Genomic DNA, 18439 nt, shown 5'->3' on the forward strand with positions numbered 1-18439 from the left:
AAGCTGAGATGCAGAAGGAAGCAAGAGAGGGAGAAGGGAGCAGACAAGAGCCAGTTGCTTGGGGGCCTGAAAGGAGCCCTCTGAGGGCCTGATTCGGCCCCCAGGCTGCATGTTTGACACCCCTGGATTACATTCTGAATAAAGGTTTGCTGGTCTTAAAGGCGCTACTTGGCTCCTGCTTTGCTCTGACTTCAAATACCGACTAGCGATTGCATCCAGCTAGACAAGAGTAGGATTCCCTCATCTTACGTTGTGTGCTCAATTCGTTGCTAATTGAGGCAAGGCCTGCTTCACTGCTCTTATACTAACTGGATCCAGCCGGGCTGTTAATGTGGCAGAGGCATAAACACTGCAATTATCAAATAAAGGGAAACTTGGAAAGGGGTGGGGAGAGACCTGTACTGGTTGCTCCCTTTTTTTTTTTTTTTTTTTAAAGAATACTACTCCCCCCTCCACCCCAAAAAATTCCTTTTCAGTAAGGCAGTCTCCTTAAAGAGTTAGAAATTAGGGACCGGGATGTAAGAGAGTGTCAGGTTTTATTCTGCAGTTCAGGGTGGTGGTTGTTTTTTAAACCTCACACATAGAGAGAGAACTGAAATTAGAAAAGTCGTCTTGTTTCACGCACCCTCGCAGTTTGTTTTCTAAATGTAATGGTTTTAGATTACAAAGCCGATTCTGGCACTTTTAAGGTGAGAGAGAGAAACAAAAAATGAAGCTCAGATAGTATTGGCTGGAAAGAGAGAACCCCCAGACTATAATTCTGTCTTAATTCTGGGGTTCAACATGAATGCCTCAGCTGGGCCTTGAGATGACTGCGCCACAGAATCCCTCCAGAGAAGCTGCAGGACAAAGTAAAAAAGGTAAAGGTAGTCCTCTGTGCAAGCACCAGTTATTTCCGACTCTAGAGTGATGTTGCATCATGACATTTTCACGGCAGACTTTTCGCAGGGTGGTTTTCCCCTGCCTTCCCCAGTCATCTATACTTTCCCCCCAGCAAGCTGGGTATTCATTTCACCAACCTCGGAAGGATGGAAGGCTGAGCCAACCAGGCTGACTAGCGGTCAACCTTCAGCCGGCTACCTGAACCCAGCTTCCGCTGGGATCGACCTGAAGTTGTGAGCAGAGAGCTTGGACTGCAGTACTGCAGCTTTACCACTCTGCAGCCTGATCGGACAAAGACAGAGGATCAAAAAGATAGGGTTTCCAGTCTCCAAGTGGTTGCGGAGATCTCCAGGTTGCAGAGGTCAGTTCACTGGAGAAAATGGTCGCCGTGGGAGGTGGACTCTATGGCTTTATACCTCATTGAAGCCCCTCCCCACCCCAAACCCCCACCCTCCTCAGGCTCGCACCTCCAAAATCTCCAGAACAGGCAAACCTAGGTATCCCTGCAGGAGATCTGGAAATCCCCAGTTTCCAAAAGCACATCTGAGGGCGCACAGAAAACCAGAAGCCATCAGTTCCTCCTAAAACCCACCACCTGTTTTCAACAGCAGGATTATTAGAGAATTAAAAAGACAACATTTCCTCTAAACGGGTGCCAAACGCTTCTCCTGCATCACTGAGTTACTCATGTTTCCCAAGACAGCAGGAGCTGATTTCCAGCACCTCTAATTGTGGGTGGGTGGGGAGAATTACCCATTGTATCTACCGATGGTATCTACGTGCATCGACTCAGCTGCCAGAAGAAGCGGGCAGAGTGCCAACGCAACCCGGGCTCCAGGCAAAAGGAACCAGTCTCGTCAGCTCTAGGAAACGCTGAGGCGGGTGAACTTTACCCCACTAAGCAACTGCGAATGCGCCACTCAGAATGACTGTGCGACTCAAGACGGGCAGGATTCTCTGATCTGGAATCTAGAGGCATGGGTGTGAGTGAGAGAAAGGGAGCGTCTGGGATAAGGGCAGGGGTGGAATTCTAGCAGGAGCTCCTTTGCCTATTAGGCCACACACCCCTGATGCAGCCAATCCTCCTGGAGCTCTCAGCAGGCCCTGTACGAAGAGCCCTGTAAGGAATTCTAGCAGGACCTCCTTTGCCTATTAGGCCACACACCCCTGATGTAGCCAATCCTCCAAGAGCTTACAAAAAAGAGCTACACCAGGGGTGTGTGGCCTAATATGCAAAGGAGCTCCTGCTAGAACTCCACCCCTGGATAAGGGATGCTTGCAAATTCCAGGAAATCATAGCAGCCCTGGCTGGGTGGAAATTCTGCTTTCATGCTGATATCTCATGGAATTTGGGGGGTAAGATCTAATCCAGTATTTCGGTCATCTTTTAAATATAAAAGTCTTGCCTGATACAATTTACCTTCGGGTAAGGGGAGGCGCAAAGTTTTTGTAAGTTTTGATCTTCCGTTTGTTCTCCTTTTATGCCTCACTGTTGCAACGCTGGAGTTAGGGCACGCCTAACGTCAGGGTCAAGCCCCAGAATAGACAAAACTAATCACGCAAAGTCTCAGAGCCACGTGCAGGGTGAGTTCCACCGCCACGACTGACTGACCACAAGCCACTTCCTAAGCTCCTGGGAACGACAGAGTAGAGGTTTCCACATTTGTTGGTATAAATTCCAAGCAGCCATGCCTCAAACGGGGATCCCCCCGTTTGGAGGCCCTGCTCTCACTTCAGTGTCATCAGAAAGCTAAGGGGGGAGAGAAATGTCTGCGGAGCACTCCATTATTCCCTACGGAGACCGATTCCCATAGGGTCTAATGGAGAGTTGATCCATGGGTATCTGGGGCTCTGGAGGGGCTGTTTTTTGAGGTAGAAGCACCAATTTTTTCAGCATATTATCCAATTCCTCTCCCAAAAAAGACCCTCCAGGTTTCAAAAACACTGGACCAGGGGGTCCAATTTTATGAGCCCCAAAAGAAGGTACCCTATCCTTCATTATTTCAAATGGAGGGATTTAAAAGGCATGTGGTCCCTTTAAGTATGATGGCCAGAACTCCCTTTGGAGTTCAATTATGCTTCTAGCAAGAGCTCCTCTGCATATTAGGCCATGCCCCCCTGATGCAGCCAATCCTCCTGGAGTTTACAGTAGGCCCTGTACTAAGAGCCCTGTAATCTCTTGGAGGATTGGCTACATCAGGGGGGCGTGGCCTAATATGCAGAGGAACTCCTGCTAGAAAAAGAGTCCTGTAAGTTGTCACAACCTTGCCTCTGGCTCCACCCCCAGAGTCCCCAGATATTTCTTGAATTGGACCTGGCAATCCTAATGCCTCAAGATGCACCCTACTTCGATATTTGATTTCATATATTCCCAAGAGAGAACCCCAGATTCAATCCCAGAGTCTGCTTCGAAGATCTGTGGGAATAGTTCCAACTTCTGCTATAAAGTCTAATACACACTCCCACCCCCAAACACCCCCAAGAGCTTCCAGTCTCAAGCAGAAATGTCAAGAAATCTGGAAGGGGCTTGGCTTCCGGGTAGCTTGCCACAGGGGGGGGAAGGAAGCTAACCGCCAGCTGTTTTGACAGGAGCACAGAAGGAATCCATATGGCCCTTTTCACACATTACACAGGTGGAAAACCAAGTCTGCCACCGAAAGAACACATAACGGGGGTGGCACAGCTGAACAGTCATTTATTTGCAAAACAAAGCATTTGCACTGCTGAACAAAGCAGGAGTCAAGTTGCACCTTTAAAACCAAGCAAATTTTATTTAGAACGTTAGCTTTCCTGCGCTCTCTAAGCACACTTCATCAGACGAGGGGATCCGGTATTGTGGGCAATGTGTAATACAAACTGCCTTCACCAAAACACCTTGAATAAACAATACACTAATGCAGTTACAAAACCATCTCGTGCACAACGTAGCTACTGTCCAGAATTCATAATAATTTATGACGAGTCCGACGAAAAAACAGAACCGGTCCAATTTCGTTTCGGATGTACTATCCTTCCTCAAAGGACTGTCTCGTCATATATATTGGAACAGTACCCCAGCAGCAAATAAAACACCAATTGGCACCATCCAGGGACACGGAACCAGTGTTCCCTCTAAATCAAATCGGTGTGAGCCGGCTCACAAACTTTAAGCCTCCGGCTTACGCATTTTTTTGTCTTAGCTCAGGAAAAATGGCCACAGAGCAGACTAATTGATGCCACAACCTTCATGCCAGTAGCTCACAAAGTGGCATTTTTGCTCACAAGACTCCACAGATAGAACTTTGCGCAGAACCCAGGAGTCCTGGCTCCCTGCCTTGCTTCCTTTCCAAGCCCATCCATTTGCCCAACCCATTGCTAGAGATGGCCTCCATAGGGGGGTGGAGGAAAGGAGCTGGGAGTGATCAATACGTCCACCTCTTAACCCCCACTCAACAACCCCCTCCTGGCAGTGTTATGTGGAGTGGTTTGTTTATTCCTTTTAAACCTTTGCTTCCTGTTATTCAAGCTATTTATAAAAAAAAAAAAATGTCCCCACTCTCTTGGCAGGGAGGGGAGGGGAGAAAAACACAAAAGAGATGGATGATGTTGAAGTGTTCTTCCAAGGCTCTCTTTTCAGCCACTTCTCCATTCTCGCACAAGCACATGTGTGTGTGTGCGTGTGTGTGTGTGCATACACGCACCCGGGAGACCAGTCCAGATGTCTCAGCTCACTACAGGACGGACAGGCAAGGAAAAAGAAGAGGGGGTCTGAGGATTCTGAAATGGCTGGACCCTCCTCAAAAATGCGTGTCCCAGCAACTGTTGTCTCTTCTGGGTAAGACAAGAGCCTTTTTTGCGTCCCTGCCAGCCAGTTCCTTGGAAGCCAGCACGGACTTTTGGTTAGCCTAGCTCTGCGTGGAAAGGAGCAACTGAAGAACAATCACATGGATTATATAAATGATTTTTAAAAAAATCATTAATGCGATTGACACGTTCCAGTTCCTAACATCTTTTTGAGGGCTAAAATCAGCAACCGTGCATACTCCGCATTGTCTTCCACAAAAGCGGTCCCCGGTGCCAAAAAGGTTGGGGACGGCTGTTATAGAAAATAAAGCCACCTACTGAGTTTGTGGAAGGAGAGGCAAGGTGTGTTTTGAACCGGGGAATTCTTGGATCACACCTCGTACTCTTTGCTGTGACGCTGCAACAGCTTTCAGCCCCAGCCATATCACTGCCTGCTTGGCTAGAGCAACCCCACTTCACTAGAGATACAGATATCCTAGGGATTAAAATTGACTGAGAGCATATGTTCAGATAAAGTAAAGCTCAGCTGGTTTTAGCTAGCCGAATGGACTGCAGAAGGCTCGCCTCAAAGTCAGAGTCAACAAGTTTCTTTTAACCAGGGCTTTTTTTAAAAGCAGGAATGCACAGGAACCCAGTTCTGGCTGGCTTGTTGTCAGGGGGTGTGGCTTAATATGCAAATTAGTTCCTGCTGGGCTTTTTCTACAAAAAAGCCCTGCATTTAACTAAAAAAACAACAACAACCCAGAACTGTTGGACCTAGGAGGTTGAAAAATGGAAGAAACCAGTCCAGTTCATTCCTGTATTATAGGACGCAAAGCTAGCACCAACTCCACTTTGCATTTATCTTCATTTCCTTCAGACCCTGAAAATCAACCTTTCACAAGTCCCAGTTTTTCAGGCCTTTCCCCCAACCAAAGAAAACCAGTCATGCAAAGCAGAAAAGAGCACGAGCCCAGTTGCACCTTAAAGACTAACAGAATCTGTGGCAGGGTTATGACCTCCTCCAGTCACAAATGTTGTTAGTCTTTAAGGTGCTACTTAAGGCGAGAGCCCTGTGGCGCAGAGTGGTTACGCTGCAGTGCTGCAGTCCGAACTCTCTGCTCACGACCTGAGTTCGATCCCGGGGGAAGCTGAGTTCCGGTAGCCGGTTCAAGGCCGTCTCAGCCTTCCATCCTTCTGAGGTCGGTCAAATGAGTACCCAGCTTGCTGGGGGGGGGGGGGGGAAGTGTAGGTGACTGGGGAAGGCAATGGCAAACCACCCCGTAAAAAGTCTGCTGTGAAAACTTCGTGATGCGACGTCACCCCAGAGTCGGAAAGGAGGCCCGCCTGAAAGCGACCAGAGACAGGGCCTTTTCGATTGCAGCTCCCTGTCGGTGGAACCAGTTCCGCAGGGCCTGTAAAACAGCCCTCTTCCGGTTGGCATACAATTAATTGATATCGGAATGCCTGAATATTTAGACTTCGAACATCAGAATATTGAACACTGGAATATTTGAAGAATTGATTTAAGGAAAGGTAGCATAGTGCATATTGATGTGAGTTTTATGTATTTTCATGTATTTTATTGTATAATTATTAATGTATTTTAAACTGATCTTGTTAGCTTTTTGTATTGTAAGCCGCCCTGAGCCCGCCTTGGTGGGGTAGGGCGGGATATAAATCGAAGAAATAAATAAATAATGAATGAATGAATGACTGGTGCTTGCACAGGGGACAACCTTTACCTTTTAAGGCTTCTGCTGTTTTCTACTGCTACGGGCAGACTAGCTCAGCAACCCCATCTTGATCTACAGCCAATGCAAAGGTTTGAACAGCTGAGGGTAAGTACCTTTGTTCTGAAACCCCTCCAGCTTGTTTTCTTTCCATTTTTTTAATGCAAGAAGCTAGTCCATAAGGCCTCCAAGATAGGTTTGAAAATATAACAACGCCTCGTCAAAACCTCCAAAGCCAGAGATGGTACCTAAGCGGAATTTCAAGACCTTGCAAAACCACGTGTCCCAGTCATTGGTTCAAAGAAACATAATAAATTACAACATGTAAACGAATTAATGCAAAATATATGCACAAATATATGCAGCTTACATAATACAGGTTGCGGTAAACACAACCTTGACCTCGTCAGAACTCAGCAGCTAAGCAGGGTCGTCTCTGGCAAGTATTTGGATGGGAGACCTCCTTGGCATACCAGAAGCGGGAGGCAAGGGCGGCTTTATTCAGCCACCTCTCTGAACATCTTAAATAGGTACACACATGGTCCAGCCCAACTTGACATGGCCGGGCCCAGCACGGTCTCATTTATGTCAGATTCGGCCCTCATAACCAATGAGTTTGACACCCCTGCTCTAGAGGAAACTCTCAGCAACACTGAAAAGCAGGGATCTTCCCAAACTGGAAACAGTACCAAATGAGAGGCAGGGTGGACACAGATGTTATCTGTGCTGAAAGGAGCCCCAGAATGTGAGAGAACCAACTCCCATCTTTCATCTTTTTCAAACGGATAATCCCTTTCAATCATGTGATTTTTTTTTTCTTAAAGCAAGAGTCCAGAGGGCAAAGCTCAGGATTTCCTTTCATGCGTATCAATAATGGGGCACTCCTTCATTTCATCTCTGTTTGCCAGAAAGGCAACGGCTCCTTCCAACCCGACTTCTTCGTTTCCTGCCTCGTCACAAAATTATGTTCCTCATCTTACAGCACTATGCAGAGGCTGCCCGCTGTATTCAGTACCGTGTGTCGTGCTTGTATAGGAAACGTTCCTCATCCTACACTACAGGCAGCAGAAAAGAAATGCGCTCTTGAGCCAAAAAACTATAGAGGTGGAAGAGGAAAGAGCTATGGGGGGCATCGTTGTCTAAGGCAGGGGTGGCCAAACTGGGGCTTGGAAGCCACGTGTGGCTCTTTCACACATACTGTGTGGCTCTCGAAGCCCCTACCGCCCTGTTGGCCAGCTTGGAGAAGGCATTTAAAGTTCCTTTCTTTCCATATATCCCTCCCTTCCCCCATCTATTTCCTTCCTGTCTCGCAGCTCTCAAACACCTGGCATTCATATCTTGCAGCTTTCAAATGTCTGATTGTTAAGGAAGTTTGGCCACCCCTGGTCTAAAAAGAAGAAGATGATATTGGATTTATATCCCGCCCTCCACTCCGAAGAGTCTCAGAGCGGCTCACAATCTCCTTTACCTTCCTCCCCCAAAACAGACACCCTGTGAGGTAGATGAAGATATTGGATTTAGAAATGTTTTAATTAATTATTGATTGGTTTTAACGTGATTTTAATGTCTTATTATTGTATTGTTCACTTTTAAATGTTGTTAGCCGCCCTGAGCCTGCTTCGGCGGGGGAGGGCGGGATACAAATAAAATTTTACTTACTTACTTACTTACTAATTTATATCCCGCCCTCCACTCCGAAGAGTCTCAGAGTGGCTCACAATCTCCTTTACCTTCCTCCCCCACAACAGACACCCTGTGAGGTAGATGAAGATATTGGATTTATATCCCGCCCTCCACTCCGAAGAGTCTCAGAGCGGCTCACAATCTCTTTTCCCTTCCTCCCCCACAACAGACACCCTGTGAGGTGGGTGGGGCTGGAGAGGGCTCTCACAGCAGCTGCCCTTTCAAGGACAACCTCTGCCAGGGCTATGGCTGACCCAAGGCCATTCCAGCAGGTGCAAGTGGAGGAGTGGGGAATCAAACCCGGTTCTCCCAGATAAGAGTCCGCACACTTAACCACTACACCAAACTGGCTCTTGATAAGACACCTCACATGCCACACAAGGACACCTGAAAACTCAGCTCCTCACAAGTCTCTGTGGCAAGCCCCATACAACCTATCATCGCCTCACTCAGCCAGAAGGTATTAAAAGGGAAAATTCTAGCCCACTATGCTTTCTGCAACGTTAGGAAAATGGGCTTGGCTTAAAGACATGCTTTATACAATTCCCACGGCGCCTACGTAAAATCCATACTTCAAGTTCTGACGGTTAAAAAAGTAAGTTGGAAAATGTGACAAATCAAAAAACACCAAGGGATCAGAAACAAAGGAAGCAATTCAGCAGAGGGGAGCGAGTCATCTTGCATGATTCCAAAGTTTGTTCTTTAGATCTTAAGCCACCCCTATGCTCAAGGACCGAGAGGTTTCAGAATTAAGTTGTCGCTTTTCAATGGCTGAAAACTGAAATTTGGCATTGGTAAGTTGGACGGCAAAGATCTGCATGTCTGATTAAGGGGTTTGACTGCTCTGCAATTTCCCCATACAAGCATGACACAGAGTATTGAAAACGGCAGGCAGCCTCTCTTGAGAATCTCTAGTTTGAGTTTAAAAAAGCAAGTTTGTGGCCCTGATGGTTCAGAAAATAGGTCCAAAAGTGTGAAGACAAGTGCCCCAGGGTAACCTCAAGAATTGAGGAAGTGGAAAAGGTGAGAAACTGAATAGGATTTCTGGGGGTCAGGCCTCAGTGCCCCTCCTCGTATCTAGGCGCAGTAGTCAAACAAAGTAGCCACAAAAGATTAGAAAGTACACATTTTCTTACTGAGCATAACTGATAGACTGCAGAACTTTGTCACAAAAGCGTGATTACTTTTCAGAATAAATAAACGGCTGTTTTTGTGCCAAGTTCATACAGTCTGATATGCAACAACTGTGCAGCGAAACCTGCTATTTCTGGCTGTTTCCTGCTTTTGAGCTATTTGTTCAACACAAGTCTCTTAACAGCCGCTCATCGGGTCACCTGTGGGGAATAAATATCATGCCAAAGCGATCAGCGAAGAAAAAAAACTTCGAAATATTTACACATACAAATAGCTAGCTCACCAAAATTTGGGCAGCAAAACATCTCTGAACAGAGCCCGAACGCATTCCTATGGAGGCATACTGGAGAGTCAATCACACTGAACACAATGGAACTTACCACTCAAGCAAATGTGAGGTAACAAAAGATGAGGTTGTTAAACTAAAAAATGACTACGGATGCTGTGAGTTCCTGTACAACACAGGAGAAAAGGCTTCTTCACTAATACCAACCAGATATATCAATTTAACATTGCTGGATATTATAACTCTGCATGCAAGAGGAACTGGGAGGGAAAGGGTTAAGAGAATTCTCCCACTGGGGTACACTTGGCAATCGGCCCCACTCTCTTATCAGTTAGATCAGGGTTGTCAAACACGCAGTTTGGGGGCCGAATCAGGCCCCAAAGCAACTGGCTGTCATCTGCTTCCTTCTCCCTATATCTTGCTTCCTTCTGCATAACGGCTTGCTTTTCAAGGCTTGCTCAATTGCGCAGGAGCTACAGAGCAAAATCTCTATTTCCTCCATTGGCTGAGGCGCCTCCCTTGGGGAGGAAGGGGGGGAGGAATAGCTTGCTTTGCTAGGCTCTCTCAATTGCACAGCAGAGCTACTGAGTCAAGCCTCTCTTCCTTCTATTGGCTGAAGCTTCCCCCCCCCAGTCCCCTGGGGAAAGAAAGGAAAGGAAAGAGCCAGAGCTTCCTTTGTCCAGTTCCCTGGTTCCTATGGGAGAGATACAAAGAAAGCATCTTTAAGACCAATGAGTGCCAACGTTTGAACATATGAAGCTGCCTTATACTGAATCAGACCCTTGGTCCATCAAAGTCAGTACTGTCTTCTCAGACTGGCAGCAGCTCTCCAGGGTCTCAAGCTGAGATTTTTCACACCTATTTGCCTGGACCCTTTTTTTGGAGATGCCAGGGATTGAACCTGGGACCTTCTGCTTCCCAAGCAGATGCTCTACCACTGAGCCACCGTCCCTCCCCCCGTTTCAAGCATGTTTTAAGTTTATAAAAAATATATATTTGTGTTTGTGTTCTTTATAAAATTTATATCTCTGCTACCTAATCTTAAATAGGTGCAGACATGGCTCAGCCCAACCCAACATGGCCCGGCCCAACAAGGTCTCATTTATGTCAGATCTGGCCCTCATAACCAATAAGTTCAACGCCCCCGAGTTAGATGCTGAGTCTCTTTGGCTACTGATTGACTTCTGTGTTTTATCCCATATAGGACCTTGTCTCTCTTACCTGGGCAAGAAGCTGTTGCAAGTTAACCTTTTTGAAGTTAATCCATTCACAACAAGTTAAATGCAGCTACATGAACGTGTTGTGTAAGATGTGCTTCTATTTATATAACTAAAATTTCTTTCTCTCGCTACCACTGGTGTCAGGTCATCTTTGTAATTTGTTTGAACGGCATTTTCCCCTTAACTGGAAAACGCAGAGCATTGGCGATCCTGTGTAATGCTTCTGTTGTTTCCAAGGCAAATGAAGCATATATATATTTCACATTTAACCCAATAATAACCCAATACATCCCGCCCCCTCAATGCCGCAATGCTTACGCACCCGAACATGTATATCCCCCAAGTGCAGCTGGGTGAACACAGCTCTCCAGACGAGTGGGGGGAGACATTCTTCACACTTTTGATAAATTTAACACAACTTTGCTCAGAAAGAACCAGCTATTTTTAAATACAAGCAATAGGCCCTGGGAAGGCCTGATGAAGCAGGCGTTTTCTGTTTTCCCACGAACCGACACAGCCTTAGCAGCACACATTTTTGCCAGAGAGGCATAACATCCAGACTCTCTTTCTGGGAGCACAGCATCGCTCACATTGTAGGACTGGGGGGGGGGGGGGGCAAAAGAACAGAAAATATTCACATTTGAATGTACCATAACCATCCTGTTCTCAGCAATGTGCAGGTTTCTCTACGTATACACACAAGCGCAGTCTAAAGTCAAAATTAATTTATAGCTAGGAATACTCCTGAAGTTGTCAATTGCAAAAACATTGCTAGCCAGAAAATGGAAAGACTCAAAAATCCCCACACTTCAAAGTTGGTATAACAATATTTGGGAGTATTTTATTTACTGTAAATTAGCATACAGTTATTATTCAACATCAGCACTATCCTATTAGAAAAAAATTGTAACCCCCTATAATTACCTTTTTAACTCGACAGGAGATCCTACCGAATAACGCATTGTACAACTCAATGATTTATTTTTAAGAAGGGAAATATGATGTTAAATCCTGGGCTAGCACTAAGACATCTGCTACCGTATGCGTGTAACTCTAATTTAATAAGTTTTCTTTGGTTTTCATGTTGTTTTTTTTATAATGGAATGTATTCAAAGACAAAAAACTATTATCATACAGCTTTAAAAAAACGGCTTAAATGATCGTAATCAAGAAACTTTCAATAAAAATTATAAATGGGGGGGGGGAGGAATACTCCTGAAGAAAACTCTGATGAAATGAATCTATATCTGGGTGCTCCCTGGATGGACTTTTCTTTGTAATATTCTAAGGTTGTACGTCTTTATTATGTGACAAAAGATTTGTACGCTTCTTGATAAACGTTTCACTACATGTGTTAGGCAGCATATCACAGTGTTTGTTTGTATCTCATCTTCCAGGAGGGGCAGGGAGATGCCCCAGAATTAGAAATTATCTCCAAGCAACAAAAAATGGTGCTTTGGAGGGTGGACTCTACAGCACTATACCCCACTGAGGTCCCTCTCTAAACCCTACCCCCTCGCCAGGCTCCACCCCTAAAATCACCAGGTATTCCCCAACCTACAGTTGGCAATCCTATTTATAGCAGAATGCTGTCATTTACAAGTTGCTTACATTTTGGGTATTACAGGTTAACTCAGGGGTGTCAAACACCCAGCCTGCAGGCCACATCCGGCCGCCCAGGGCTTTGATCAGGCCCGTGGAGCTCTTTTCTCCTCCCCCTCCTGTCCTTACCCTTTGAACCTTCCAGACTCTTACAGCTCCCAGGCTCTTTGAAGTTTCCAGGCTGAGACTCTTTCAGTTTCAGCCTGGGAGCTCCAAAGGCTCTTTCAAGCACCCTTTGAAGCTTGCAGGCTGAGACCCGGGTTCTTCCTGCCTTTCTTCGCTGGCTGCTGCAAGGAAAACGTGAGGTGTATTTTAAGATCCATTCCGCATTTTCCTTGCAGTTTTGTCTGTACTCTGCAATGGTTTCAAAGGGAGTGGTTACATTTTCAGCTTTTGTTGGAATACAAGCTATGTACATTCCAGCCATTATATAGTTAACTGCTTGTTTACCTGATAGAGGAAGTGATGTATTGTGACCTAAACTCAATTGTGGGATGGTTCTTACTTTGCCCACGAAAGATGTGAACACAACATTGGTCAGAGAGGCTGTTAGGTGTGAAATGCTTTGATCTTGTATGCAAAATGCTTTTTGGGGAGAAGAACAGTTGAGACAAAGAACGTAGCCATGTAGATCTGACATAGATCGACTAGCTGGTAAGCTAGATTGTTTTTCTGTTTTATCCCAAGTACCCTATCCTGATGTTTTCTAGTAAACTTTATTTCTTTTGCTAAGCTTAAGCCTTGACTCCAATTACTGCCACTCCAAACCTCTGAATTTAACATGTATTTCCTAACATTTTGGTAGCAGATGGTAAATGGTTCCAACAGCTTTCCTATAGCTAGCTGAAACTCAAGCTTCCTGGAGTTGTGTCCTTGCAAACAAGGGTTTGATGCTTTCAGCCAGCTTCTCTCTCCTGAATGGACCTAACCTAGTGAGTACTCTAATGTGGGAACCCACAGCCAAAGGGGGACATTATAGTGGAAAGGCTTTGCCAATCTGCGTAGACTGGTGGGAAGAAGTTTACAATGCCATTTCATTATTTCCACAGAGTCAGAGCCTTGTGCTTTTTTTCTTGACGTTTTATTTTAAAAACTGCACTGCCAAATTCCACTAGTCCCCCACCTTTCCAACTTAAACCGTTGGAAGAGTTTTAAGCATGTTTGTATTTTAAATTTTTAAAAAATATCTTTAATTGGGTTTGTGTGTCCATTATAAAGTTTATATCTTCACTACCTGGCATATTTTACGACACTCATGGCCTGGCCCCACAAAGTCCCATTTGGGTCAGATCCGGCCCTCCTAACAAATGAGTGTGACACCCCTGGGTTAACTGACACTGCTAGATGTTTTAGTGCGCAGGATATCACCGTGCTGTTTCTTGTGACCGCTTAGGAGCAGAGACTCCGTTTGCTGAAAAAGTTTGTGGGAGTTGTTTATCCTAATTAAGTGACCTGTAACCTTTCTTACTGAGCCAGTTTGGTGTAGGGGTTAAGTGTGCGGACTCTTATCTGGGAGAACCGGGTTTGATTCCCCACTCCTCCACTTGCACCTGCTAGCATGGCCTTGGGTCAGCCAGAGCTCTGGCAGAGGTTGTCCTTGAAAGGGCAGCTGCTGTGAGAGCCCTCTCCAGCCCCACCCACCTCACAGGGTGTCTGTTGTGGGGGAGGAAGGGAAAGGAGATTGTGAGCCGCTCTGAGACTCTTCGGAGTGGAGGGCGGGATATAAATCCAATATCTTCATCTACCTCACAGGGTGTTTGTTGTGGGGGAGGAAGGGAAAGGAGATTGTGAGCTGCTCTGAGACTCTTCGGAGTGGAGGGCGGGATATAAATCCAATATCTTCATCTACCTCACAGGGTGTCTGTTGTGGGGGAGGAAGGGAAAGGAGATTGTGAGCCGCTCTGAGACTCTTCGGAGTGGAGGGCGGGATATAAATCCAGTATCTTCATCTACCTCACAGGGTGTTTGTTGTGGGGGAGGAAGGGAAAGGAGATTGTGAGCTGCTCTGAGACTCTTCGGAGTGGAGGACGGGATATAAATCCAATATCTTCATCTACCTCACAGGGTGTTTGTTGTGGGGGAGGAAGGGAAAGGAGATTGTGAGCCGCTCTGAGACTCTTCGGAGTGGAGGGTGGGATATAAATCCAATATCTTCATCTATCTCACAGGGTGTCTGTTGTGGGGGAGGGGAAGGGAAAGGAGATTGTGAGCTGCTCTGAGACTCTTTGGAGTGGAGGGCGGGATATAAATCCAATATCTTCATCTACCTCACAGGGTGTTTGTTGTGCGGGAGGAAGGTAAAGGAGATTGTGAGCCGCTCTGAGACTCTTCGGAGTGGAGGGCGGGATATAAATCCAATATCATCATCATCTTCTTCTTCTTCTGATCAGTTAGCATCTTGTTTGTAGCAAACGCTTGGACCCTGCATGCAAGCATTCACACATTTTATTGCTGATCTTCCACTGTGTGTTCTGAGCAAGGAGGAGAGAAGTAGCCGTCTCCGTCACTCTTCTGTTTTAGCCATGTAACGGTTCGGGTGCAAGTTTAGAAGCAAGCGTTGTTCCTTCTAAGCTGCAGAGTCTTGTGAGCAAAAATCCTACTTTGCGAGCCACTGGCATTAAAGTGGTGAGCTACTGCATACATTATTGCGATTTGGGGCCATTTTTCATGAGCTTAGACAAAAAATGTGTGAGCTGGAGGCTAAAAATCTGTGAGCTAGCTCACGCTAACTCAGCTTAGAGGGAACACTGGAAGCGAGGATATATTCTTTTTTTCTTTTATCCAACGCTCCCTTCCCTGTTGTTTTTCAGTAATCTTATATGCTCCTTTATAAAACTAAGCATAGCGTCTAGTGCACACAGCCTTTACTGAAAGGCAGTAATCCCAAAACAGAAACAATCAAATTCCCACCTGTATTTTCCCAATATCAGGTGAGGAGTGACTTTTCTTGCCATCCTTCACACACCCCACAAACATGCAAAGGGCCTCATTCTTTCCTGTCGAGTTTCTCCTAACAATCCTCCTGTGAGGTAGGCCACCACCATTCCCGTTTTACAGACGAGGAACTGACGAAGAGATGCAGAGCTACATGCTCTGTAATCCCAAGAGTCATTTTGGTGGAGTGGTTAAGTGTGCGGACTCTAATCTGGGAGAACCGGGTTTGATTCCCCACTCCTCCACTTGCAGCTGCTGGAATGGCCTTGGGTCAGCCATAGCTCTGGCAGAGGTTGTCCTTGAAAGGGCAGCTGCTGTGAGAGCCCTCAGCCCCACCCACCTCACAGGGTGTCTGTTAGGGGGAGGAAGGGAAAGGAGATTGTAAACCGCTCTGAGTCTCTGATTCAGAGAGAAGGCTGGGGAAATCAAGTTTCTCAGCTATGAAGCTCACTGGACTGCCTCAGACCCAGGTGGGAAGCCGTGTTGCTCTGAAGCAGCAGAATAAAGTTTGAGTCCGGTGGCACATTTGTCAGTCAAAGTTTTATCCAAGGAATGAGCTTTCGTGTGCATGCACACTTCTTCAGATACAATGCAAAAGAAGAAAGCCATTCAAATGTTTATCGGCAGGGTTGAAAAGCATATAACATGATACATATATCTGAGATAAAACAGGAACAATAAGCCAAGTGTACGGGATCAACAGCTGTATGGATCCATGGATCCCCTTAACTGGATCCATACAGCTGTTGACCCTGTGCACTTGGCTTGTTGTTCCTGTTTTGTCTCAAACATCTACATCTATAAATTTGGATGACTTTAGGTAAGTTTTAACTTACTTTTACTCAGAACTACCTCACTGGGTTGTTGTGAGTCTTAGGTCCTTGAAGAAAAGGTACAATTTCTCCTTGGAGAAAACATACAATAAAGAAATATTTATTCACTGGGTGGAGAGTGCTAGCAATTTAACTTTCCTAAATGTGTGTGTGTACAGAACTATCGCATTTCATTGATAGAACCTGGCTTTCGGCCAAAGAAACTGAATGGCGTATCAAACCTATGCTGTAACCAAAACCAACAATTCCCAAACCGGTCCTCCTAAGTGTCTGGATTCATGCCAAATCACATGTCTGTCCACTTCATGGAGAAGCTGGCAAAGTTATTACTCTGACTTAATTTTGGAATGCTAAAATGGCTCCACATTACAAGTCTGAGTATTAAACATTAAACCAAAAAAAAAAAGTGACCAACTTAAGAAAACCCCAAAAGAATTTTCATGTTGATGTCTGGGACACATGTCACAGTTCGAAAAAATGGCACACGTTTTCACAACAGCTTCAGAGGAGACAAAACAGATTTCTGTCAAGAGACGGCTTTGCACATCACAAGGAAGTGGGGAGATGGTGGAAACGTTCCAACTGGCCGACACAAATCCACGGCACAGAAATGGCCCGTCCATTCGGGTGAAGATGGATGTATAGTTTGAAGAGCATACTCTCCCACCCCTAACATAATCCCTTTCTGTGTGCATCACATTCCAACACTGAATTCAACCCATGATATACCACATCAAAGCGCTCTTTGCTCAGAAAAGGACAGGTTCATCAAACATCGCGTGGGCGCTTTCAAAATGGTCCCCGTTTGTTGGCTATTCTTAGAGAAAAATATTATTTAGCAGAGTTTGAAATTAGCAGTGCAGAAAAGAATGTGCAGAGAACATGTGTTTGTTTGAAAAAATATGATTGCTTTACTTAGAACTACAAAGGAGGGGTAAACTGGAAAGAAAAATAACACAGACTAAGATCTACATCTTTACAGTTAGAAAACAAAACTAGGAATGGCTTCTCTTCTCCAACGCAGAATAGCCAATGCATTGATTTCCAATCACAACACTTAATTCCAGCTGATTTCACTAAGACCTCCTACAGACATTCTCCGGCTTTCTCTTTAGCTAACAGTAAACACACGTGACTTCCTGTTGACTAACAAAAACAAAGTTAACTCTATAATTACCGAAGCATTGCAGACTTGCTAATCCCAGCACTGTTGCCCTGAACAATTCTTGTCTCCACCCTGTCTTCCCCTTTCACCTCCCTCTCTTGCACGTGCCCACAAACGCAAGCCCCTCAACTTGGGAACTTACTGGCTGGTGACGGCGTACTGTACCCGCTGACCGGCAGCTGATGTTGCATCCCGGGCAAAGCCCCTGGCGGCGAGAGCCCCCCGATCATGTGCGGAAAGAAGAACGCATAGTGCGGTACTGAGTAGCTGTTGAGATGCCCGCTCCCAGGCGTAGAACAGGAGCTGCTGTTGCTTGCCATGGTGGGTACACTCCACGGGCCTCGTCCTCGGTGACGGACTCACGTAAGGGCTGAATGAGAAGTGCCAGCCATAGAATATCGATCCTGTCTTGTCAAACCTCAATTCAGGACCAGCGCAGGCTTTCCTTGAGGCTGGGGCACAGTCACACAGCAAGTGATCCACAAGTGTTCTTCCCACAGGAGAATTCCCTCAGCAAGCGGGAAAGTCTTCCAAGGACCCCAAGAAAACCTCCTGTCAGTTCCGGCCCTTCAAAGGGAGTATTGCAGGAGACCCCAGGAAGATTCACTCCACGCGTTGTTGCCACAGCTGTAGAAACAGAAAAGGGGTAAATAGTGAAAGAAAGGACTGATGTTGTAAAGCCAAGTCATAAGCAAACGTCTGGCTATAGAGAAGAAATAATCCCTTCAGAGCAGAGGTGTCGAACTCATTTGTTATGGGGGCTGGATATGACATCAATGAGACCTTGTCGGGCCAGGCCATGCGTGTCATAAAATAAAATAATAATGCCAGGTAGTGGAGATATAAACTTTATAAAGAAAGAAGATGAAGAAGATATTGGATTTATATCCCGCCCTCCACTCCGAAGAGTCTCAGAGCGGCTCACAATCTCCTTTACCTTCCTCCCCCACAACAGACACCCTGTGAGGTAGATGAAGATATTGGATTTATATCCCGCCCTCCACTCCGAAGAGTCTCAGAGCGGCTCACAATCTCCTTTACCTTCCTCCCCCACAACAGACACCCTGTGAGGTGGGTGGGGCTGGAGAGGGCTCTCACAGCTGCTGCCCTTTCAAGGACAACCTCTGCCAGAGCTATGGCTTACCCAAGGCCATAACAGCAGGTGCGAGTGGAGGAGTGGGGAATCAAACTCGGTTCTCCCAGAT

The 18439-nt window shown here is 45.9% G+C and overlaps 1 protein-coding gene and 1 long non-coding RNA gene across 2 annotated transcripts in view; one reads left to right on the forward strand and one right to left on the reverse strand.

Annotated features, from left to right (window-relative positions):
• The window catches only part of RARA (retinoic acid receptor alpha), a 263977-nt gene that overhangs the window by 177057 nt on the left and 68481 nt on the right, over positions 1–18439 (reverse strand). Inside the window, exon 2 of the mRNA XM_060256131.1 lies at positions 17377–17861. Within this exon, the coding sequence (XP_060112114.1) occupies positions 17377–17554 (178 nt within the window). The 5' untranslated portion in view covers positions 17555–17861. The remainder of the gene's footprint in view (positions 1–17376; positions 17862–18439) is intronic.
• LOC132584281 (uncharacterized) overlaps positions 7081–18439 on the forward strand; it is a 59924-nt gene continuing 48565 nt past the window's right edge. Inside the window, exons 1-2 of the long non-coding RNA XR_009556243.1 lie at positions 7081–7100; positions 15411–15528. This is a non-coding gene — a long non-coding RNA (uncharacterized LOC132584281). The remainder of the gene's footprint in view (positions 7101–15410; positions 15529–18439) is intronic.

This window comes from Heteronotia binoei, chromosome 15 (genome assembly GCF_032191835.1).
Source record: "Heteronotia binoei isolate CCM8104 ecotype False Entrance Well chromosome 15, APGP_CSIRO_Hbin_v1, whole genome shotgun sequence".
In the NCBI taxonomy this organism is placed as follows: Eukaryota; Metazoa; Chordata; class Lepidosauria; order Squamata; family Gekkonidae; genus Heteronotia; species Heteronotia binoei.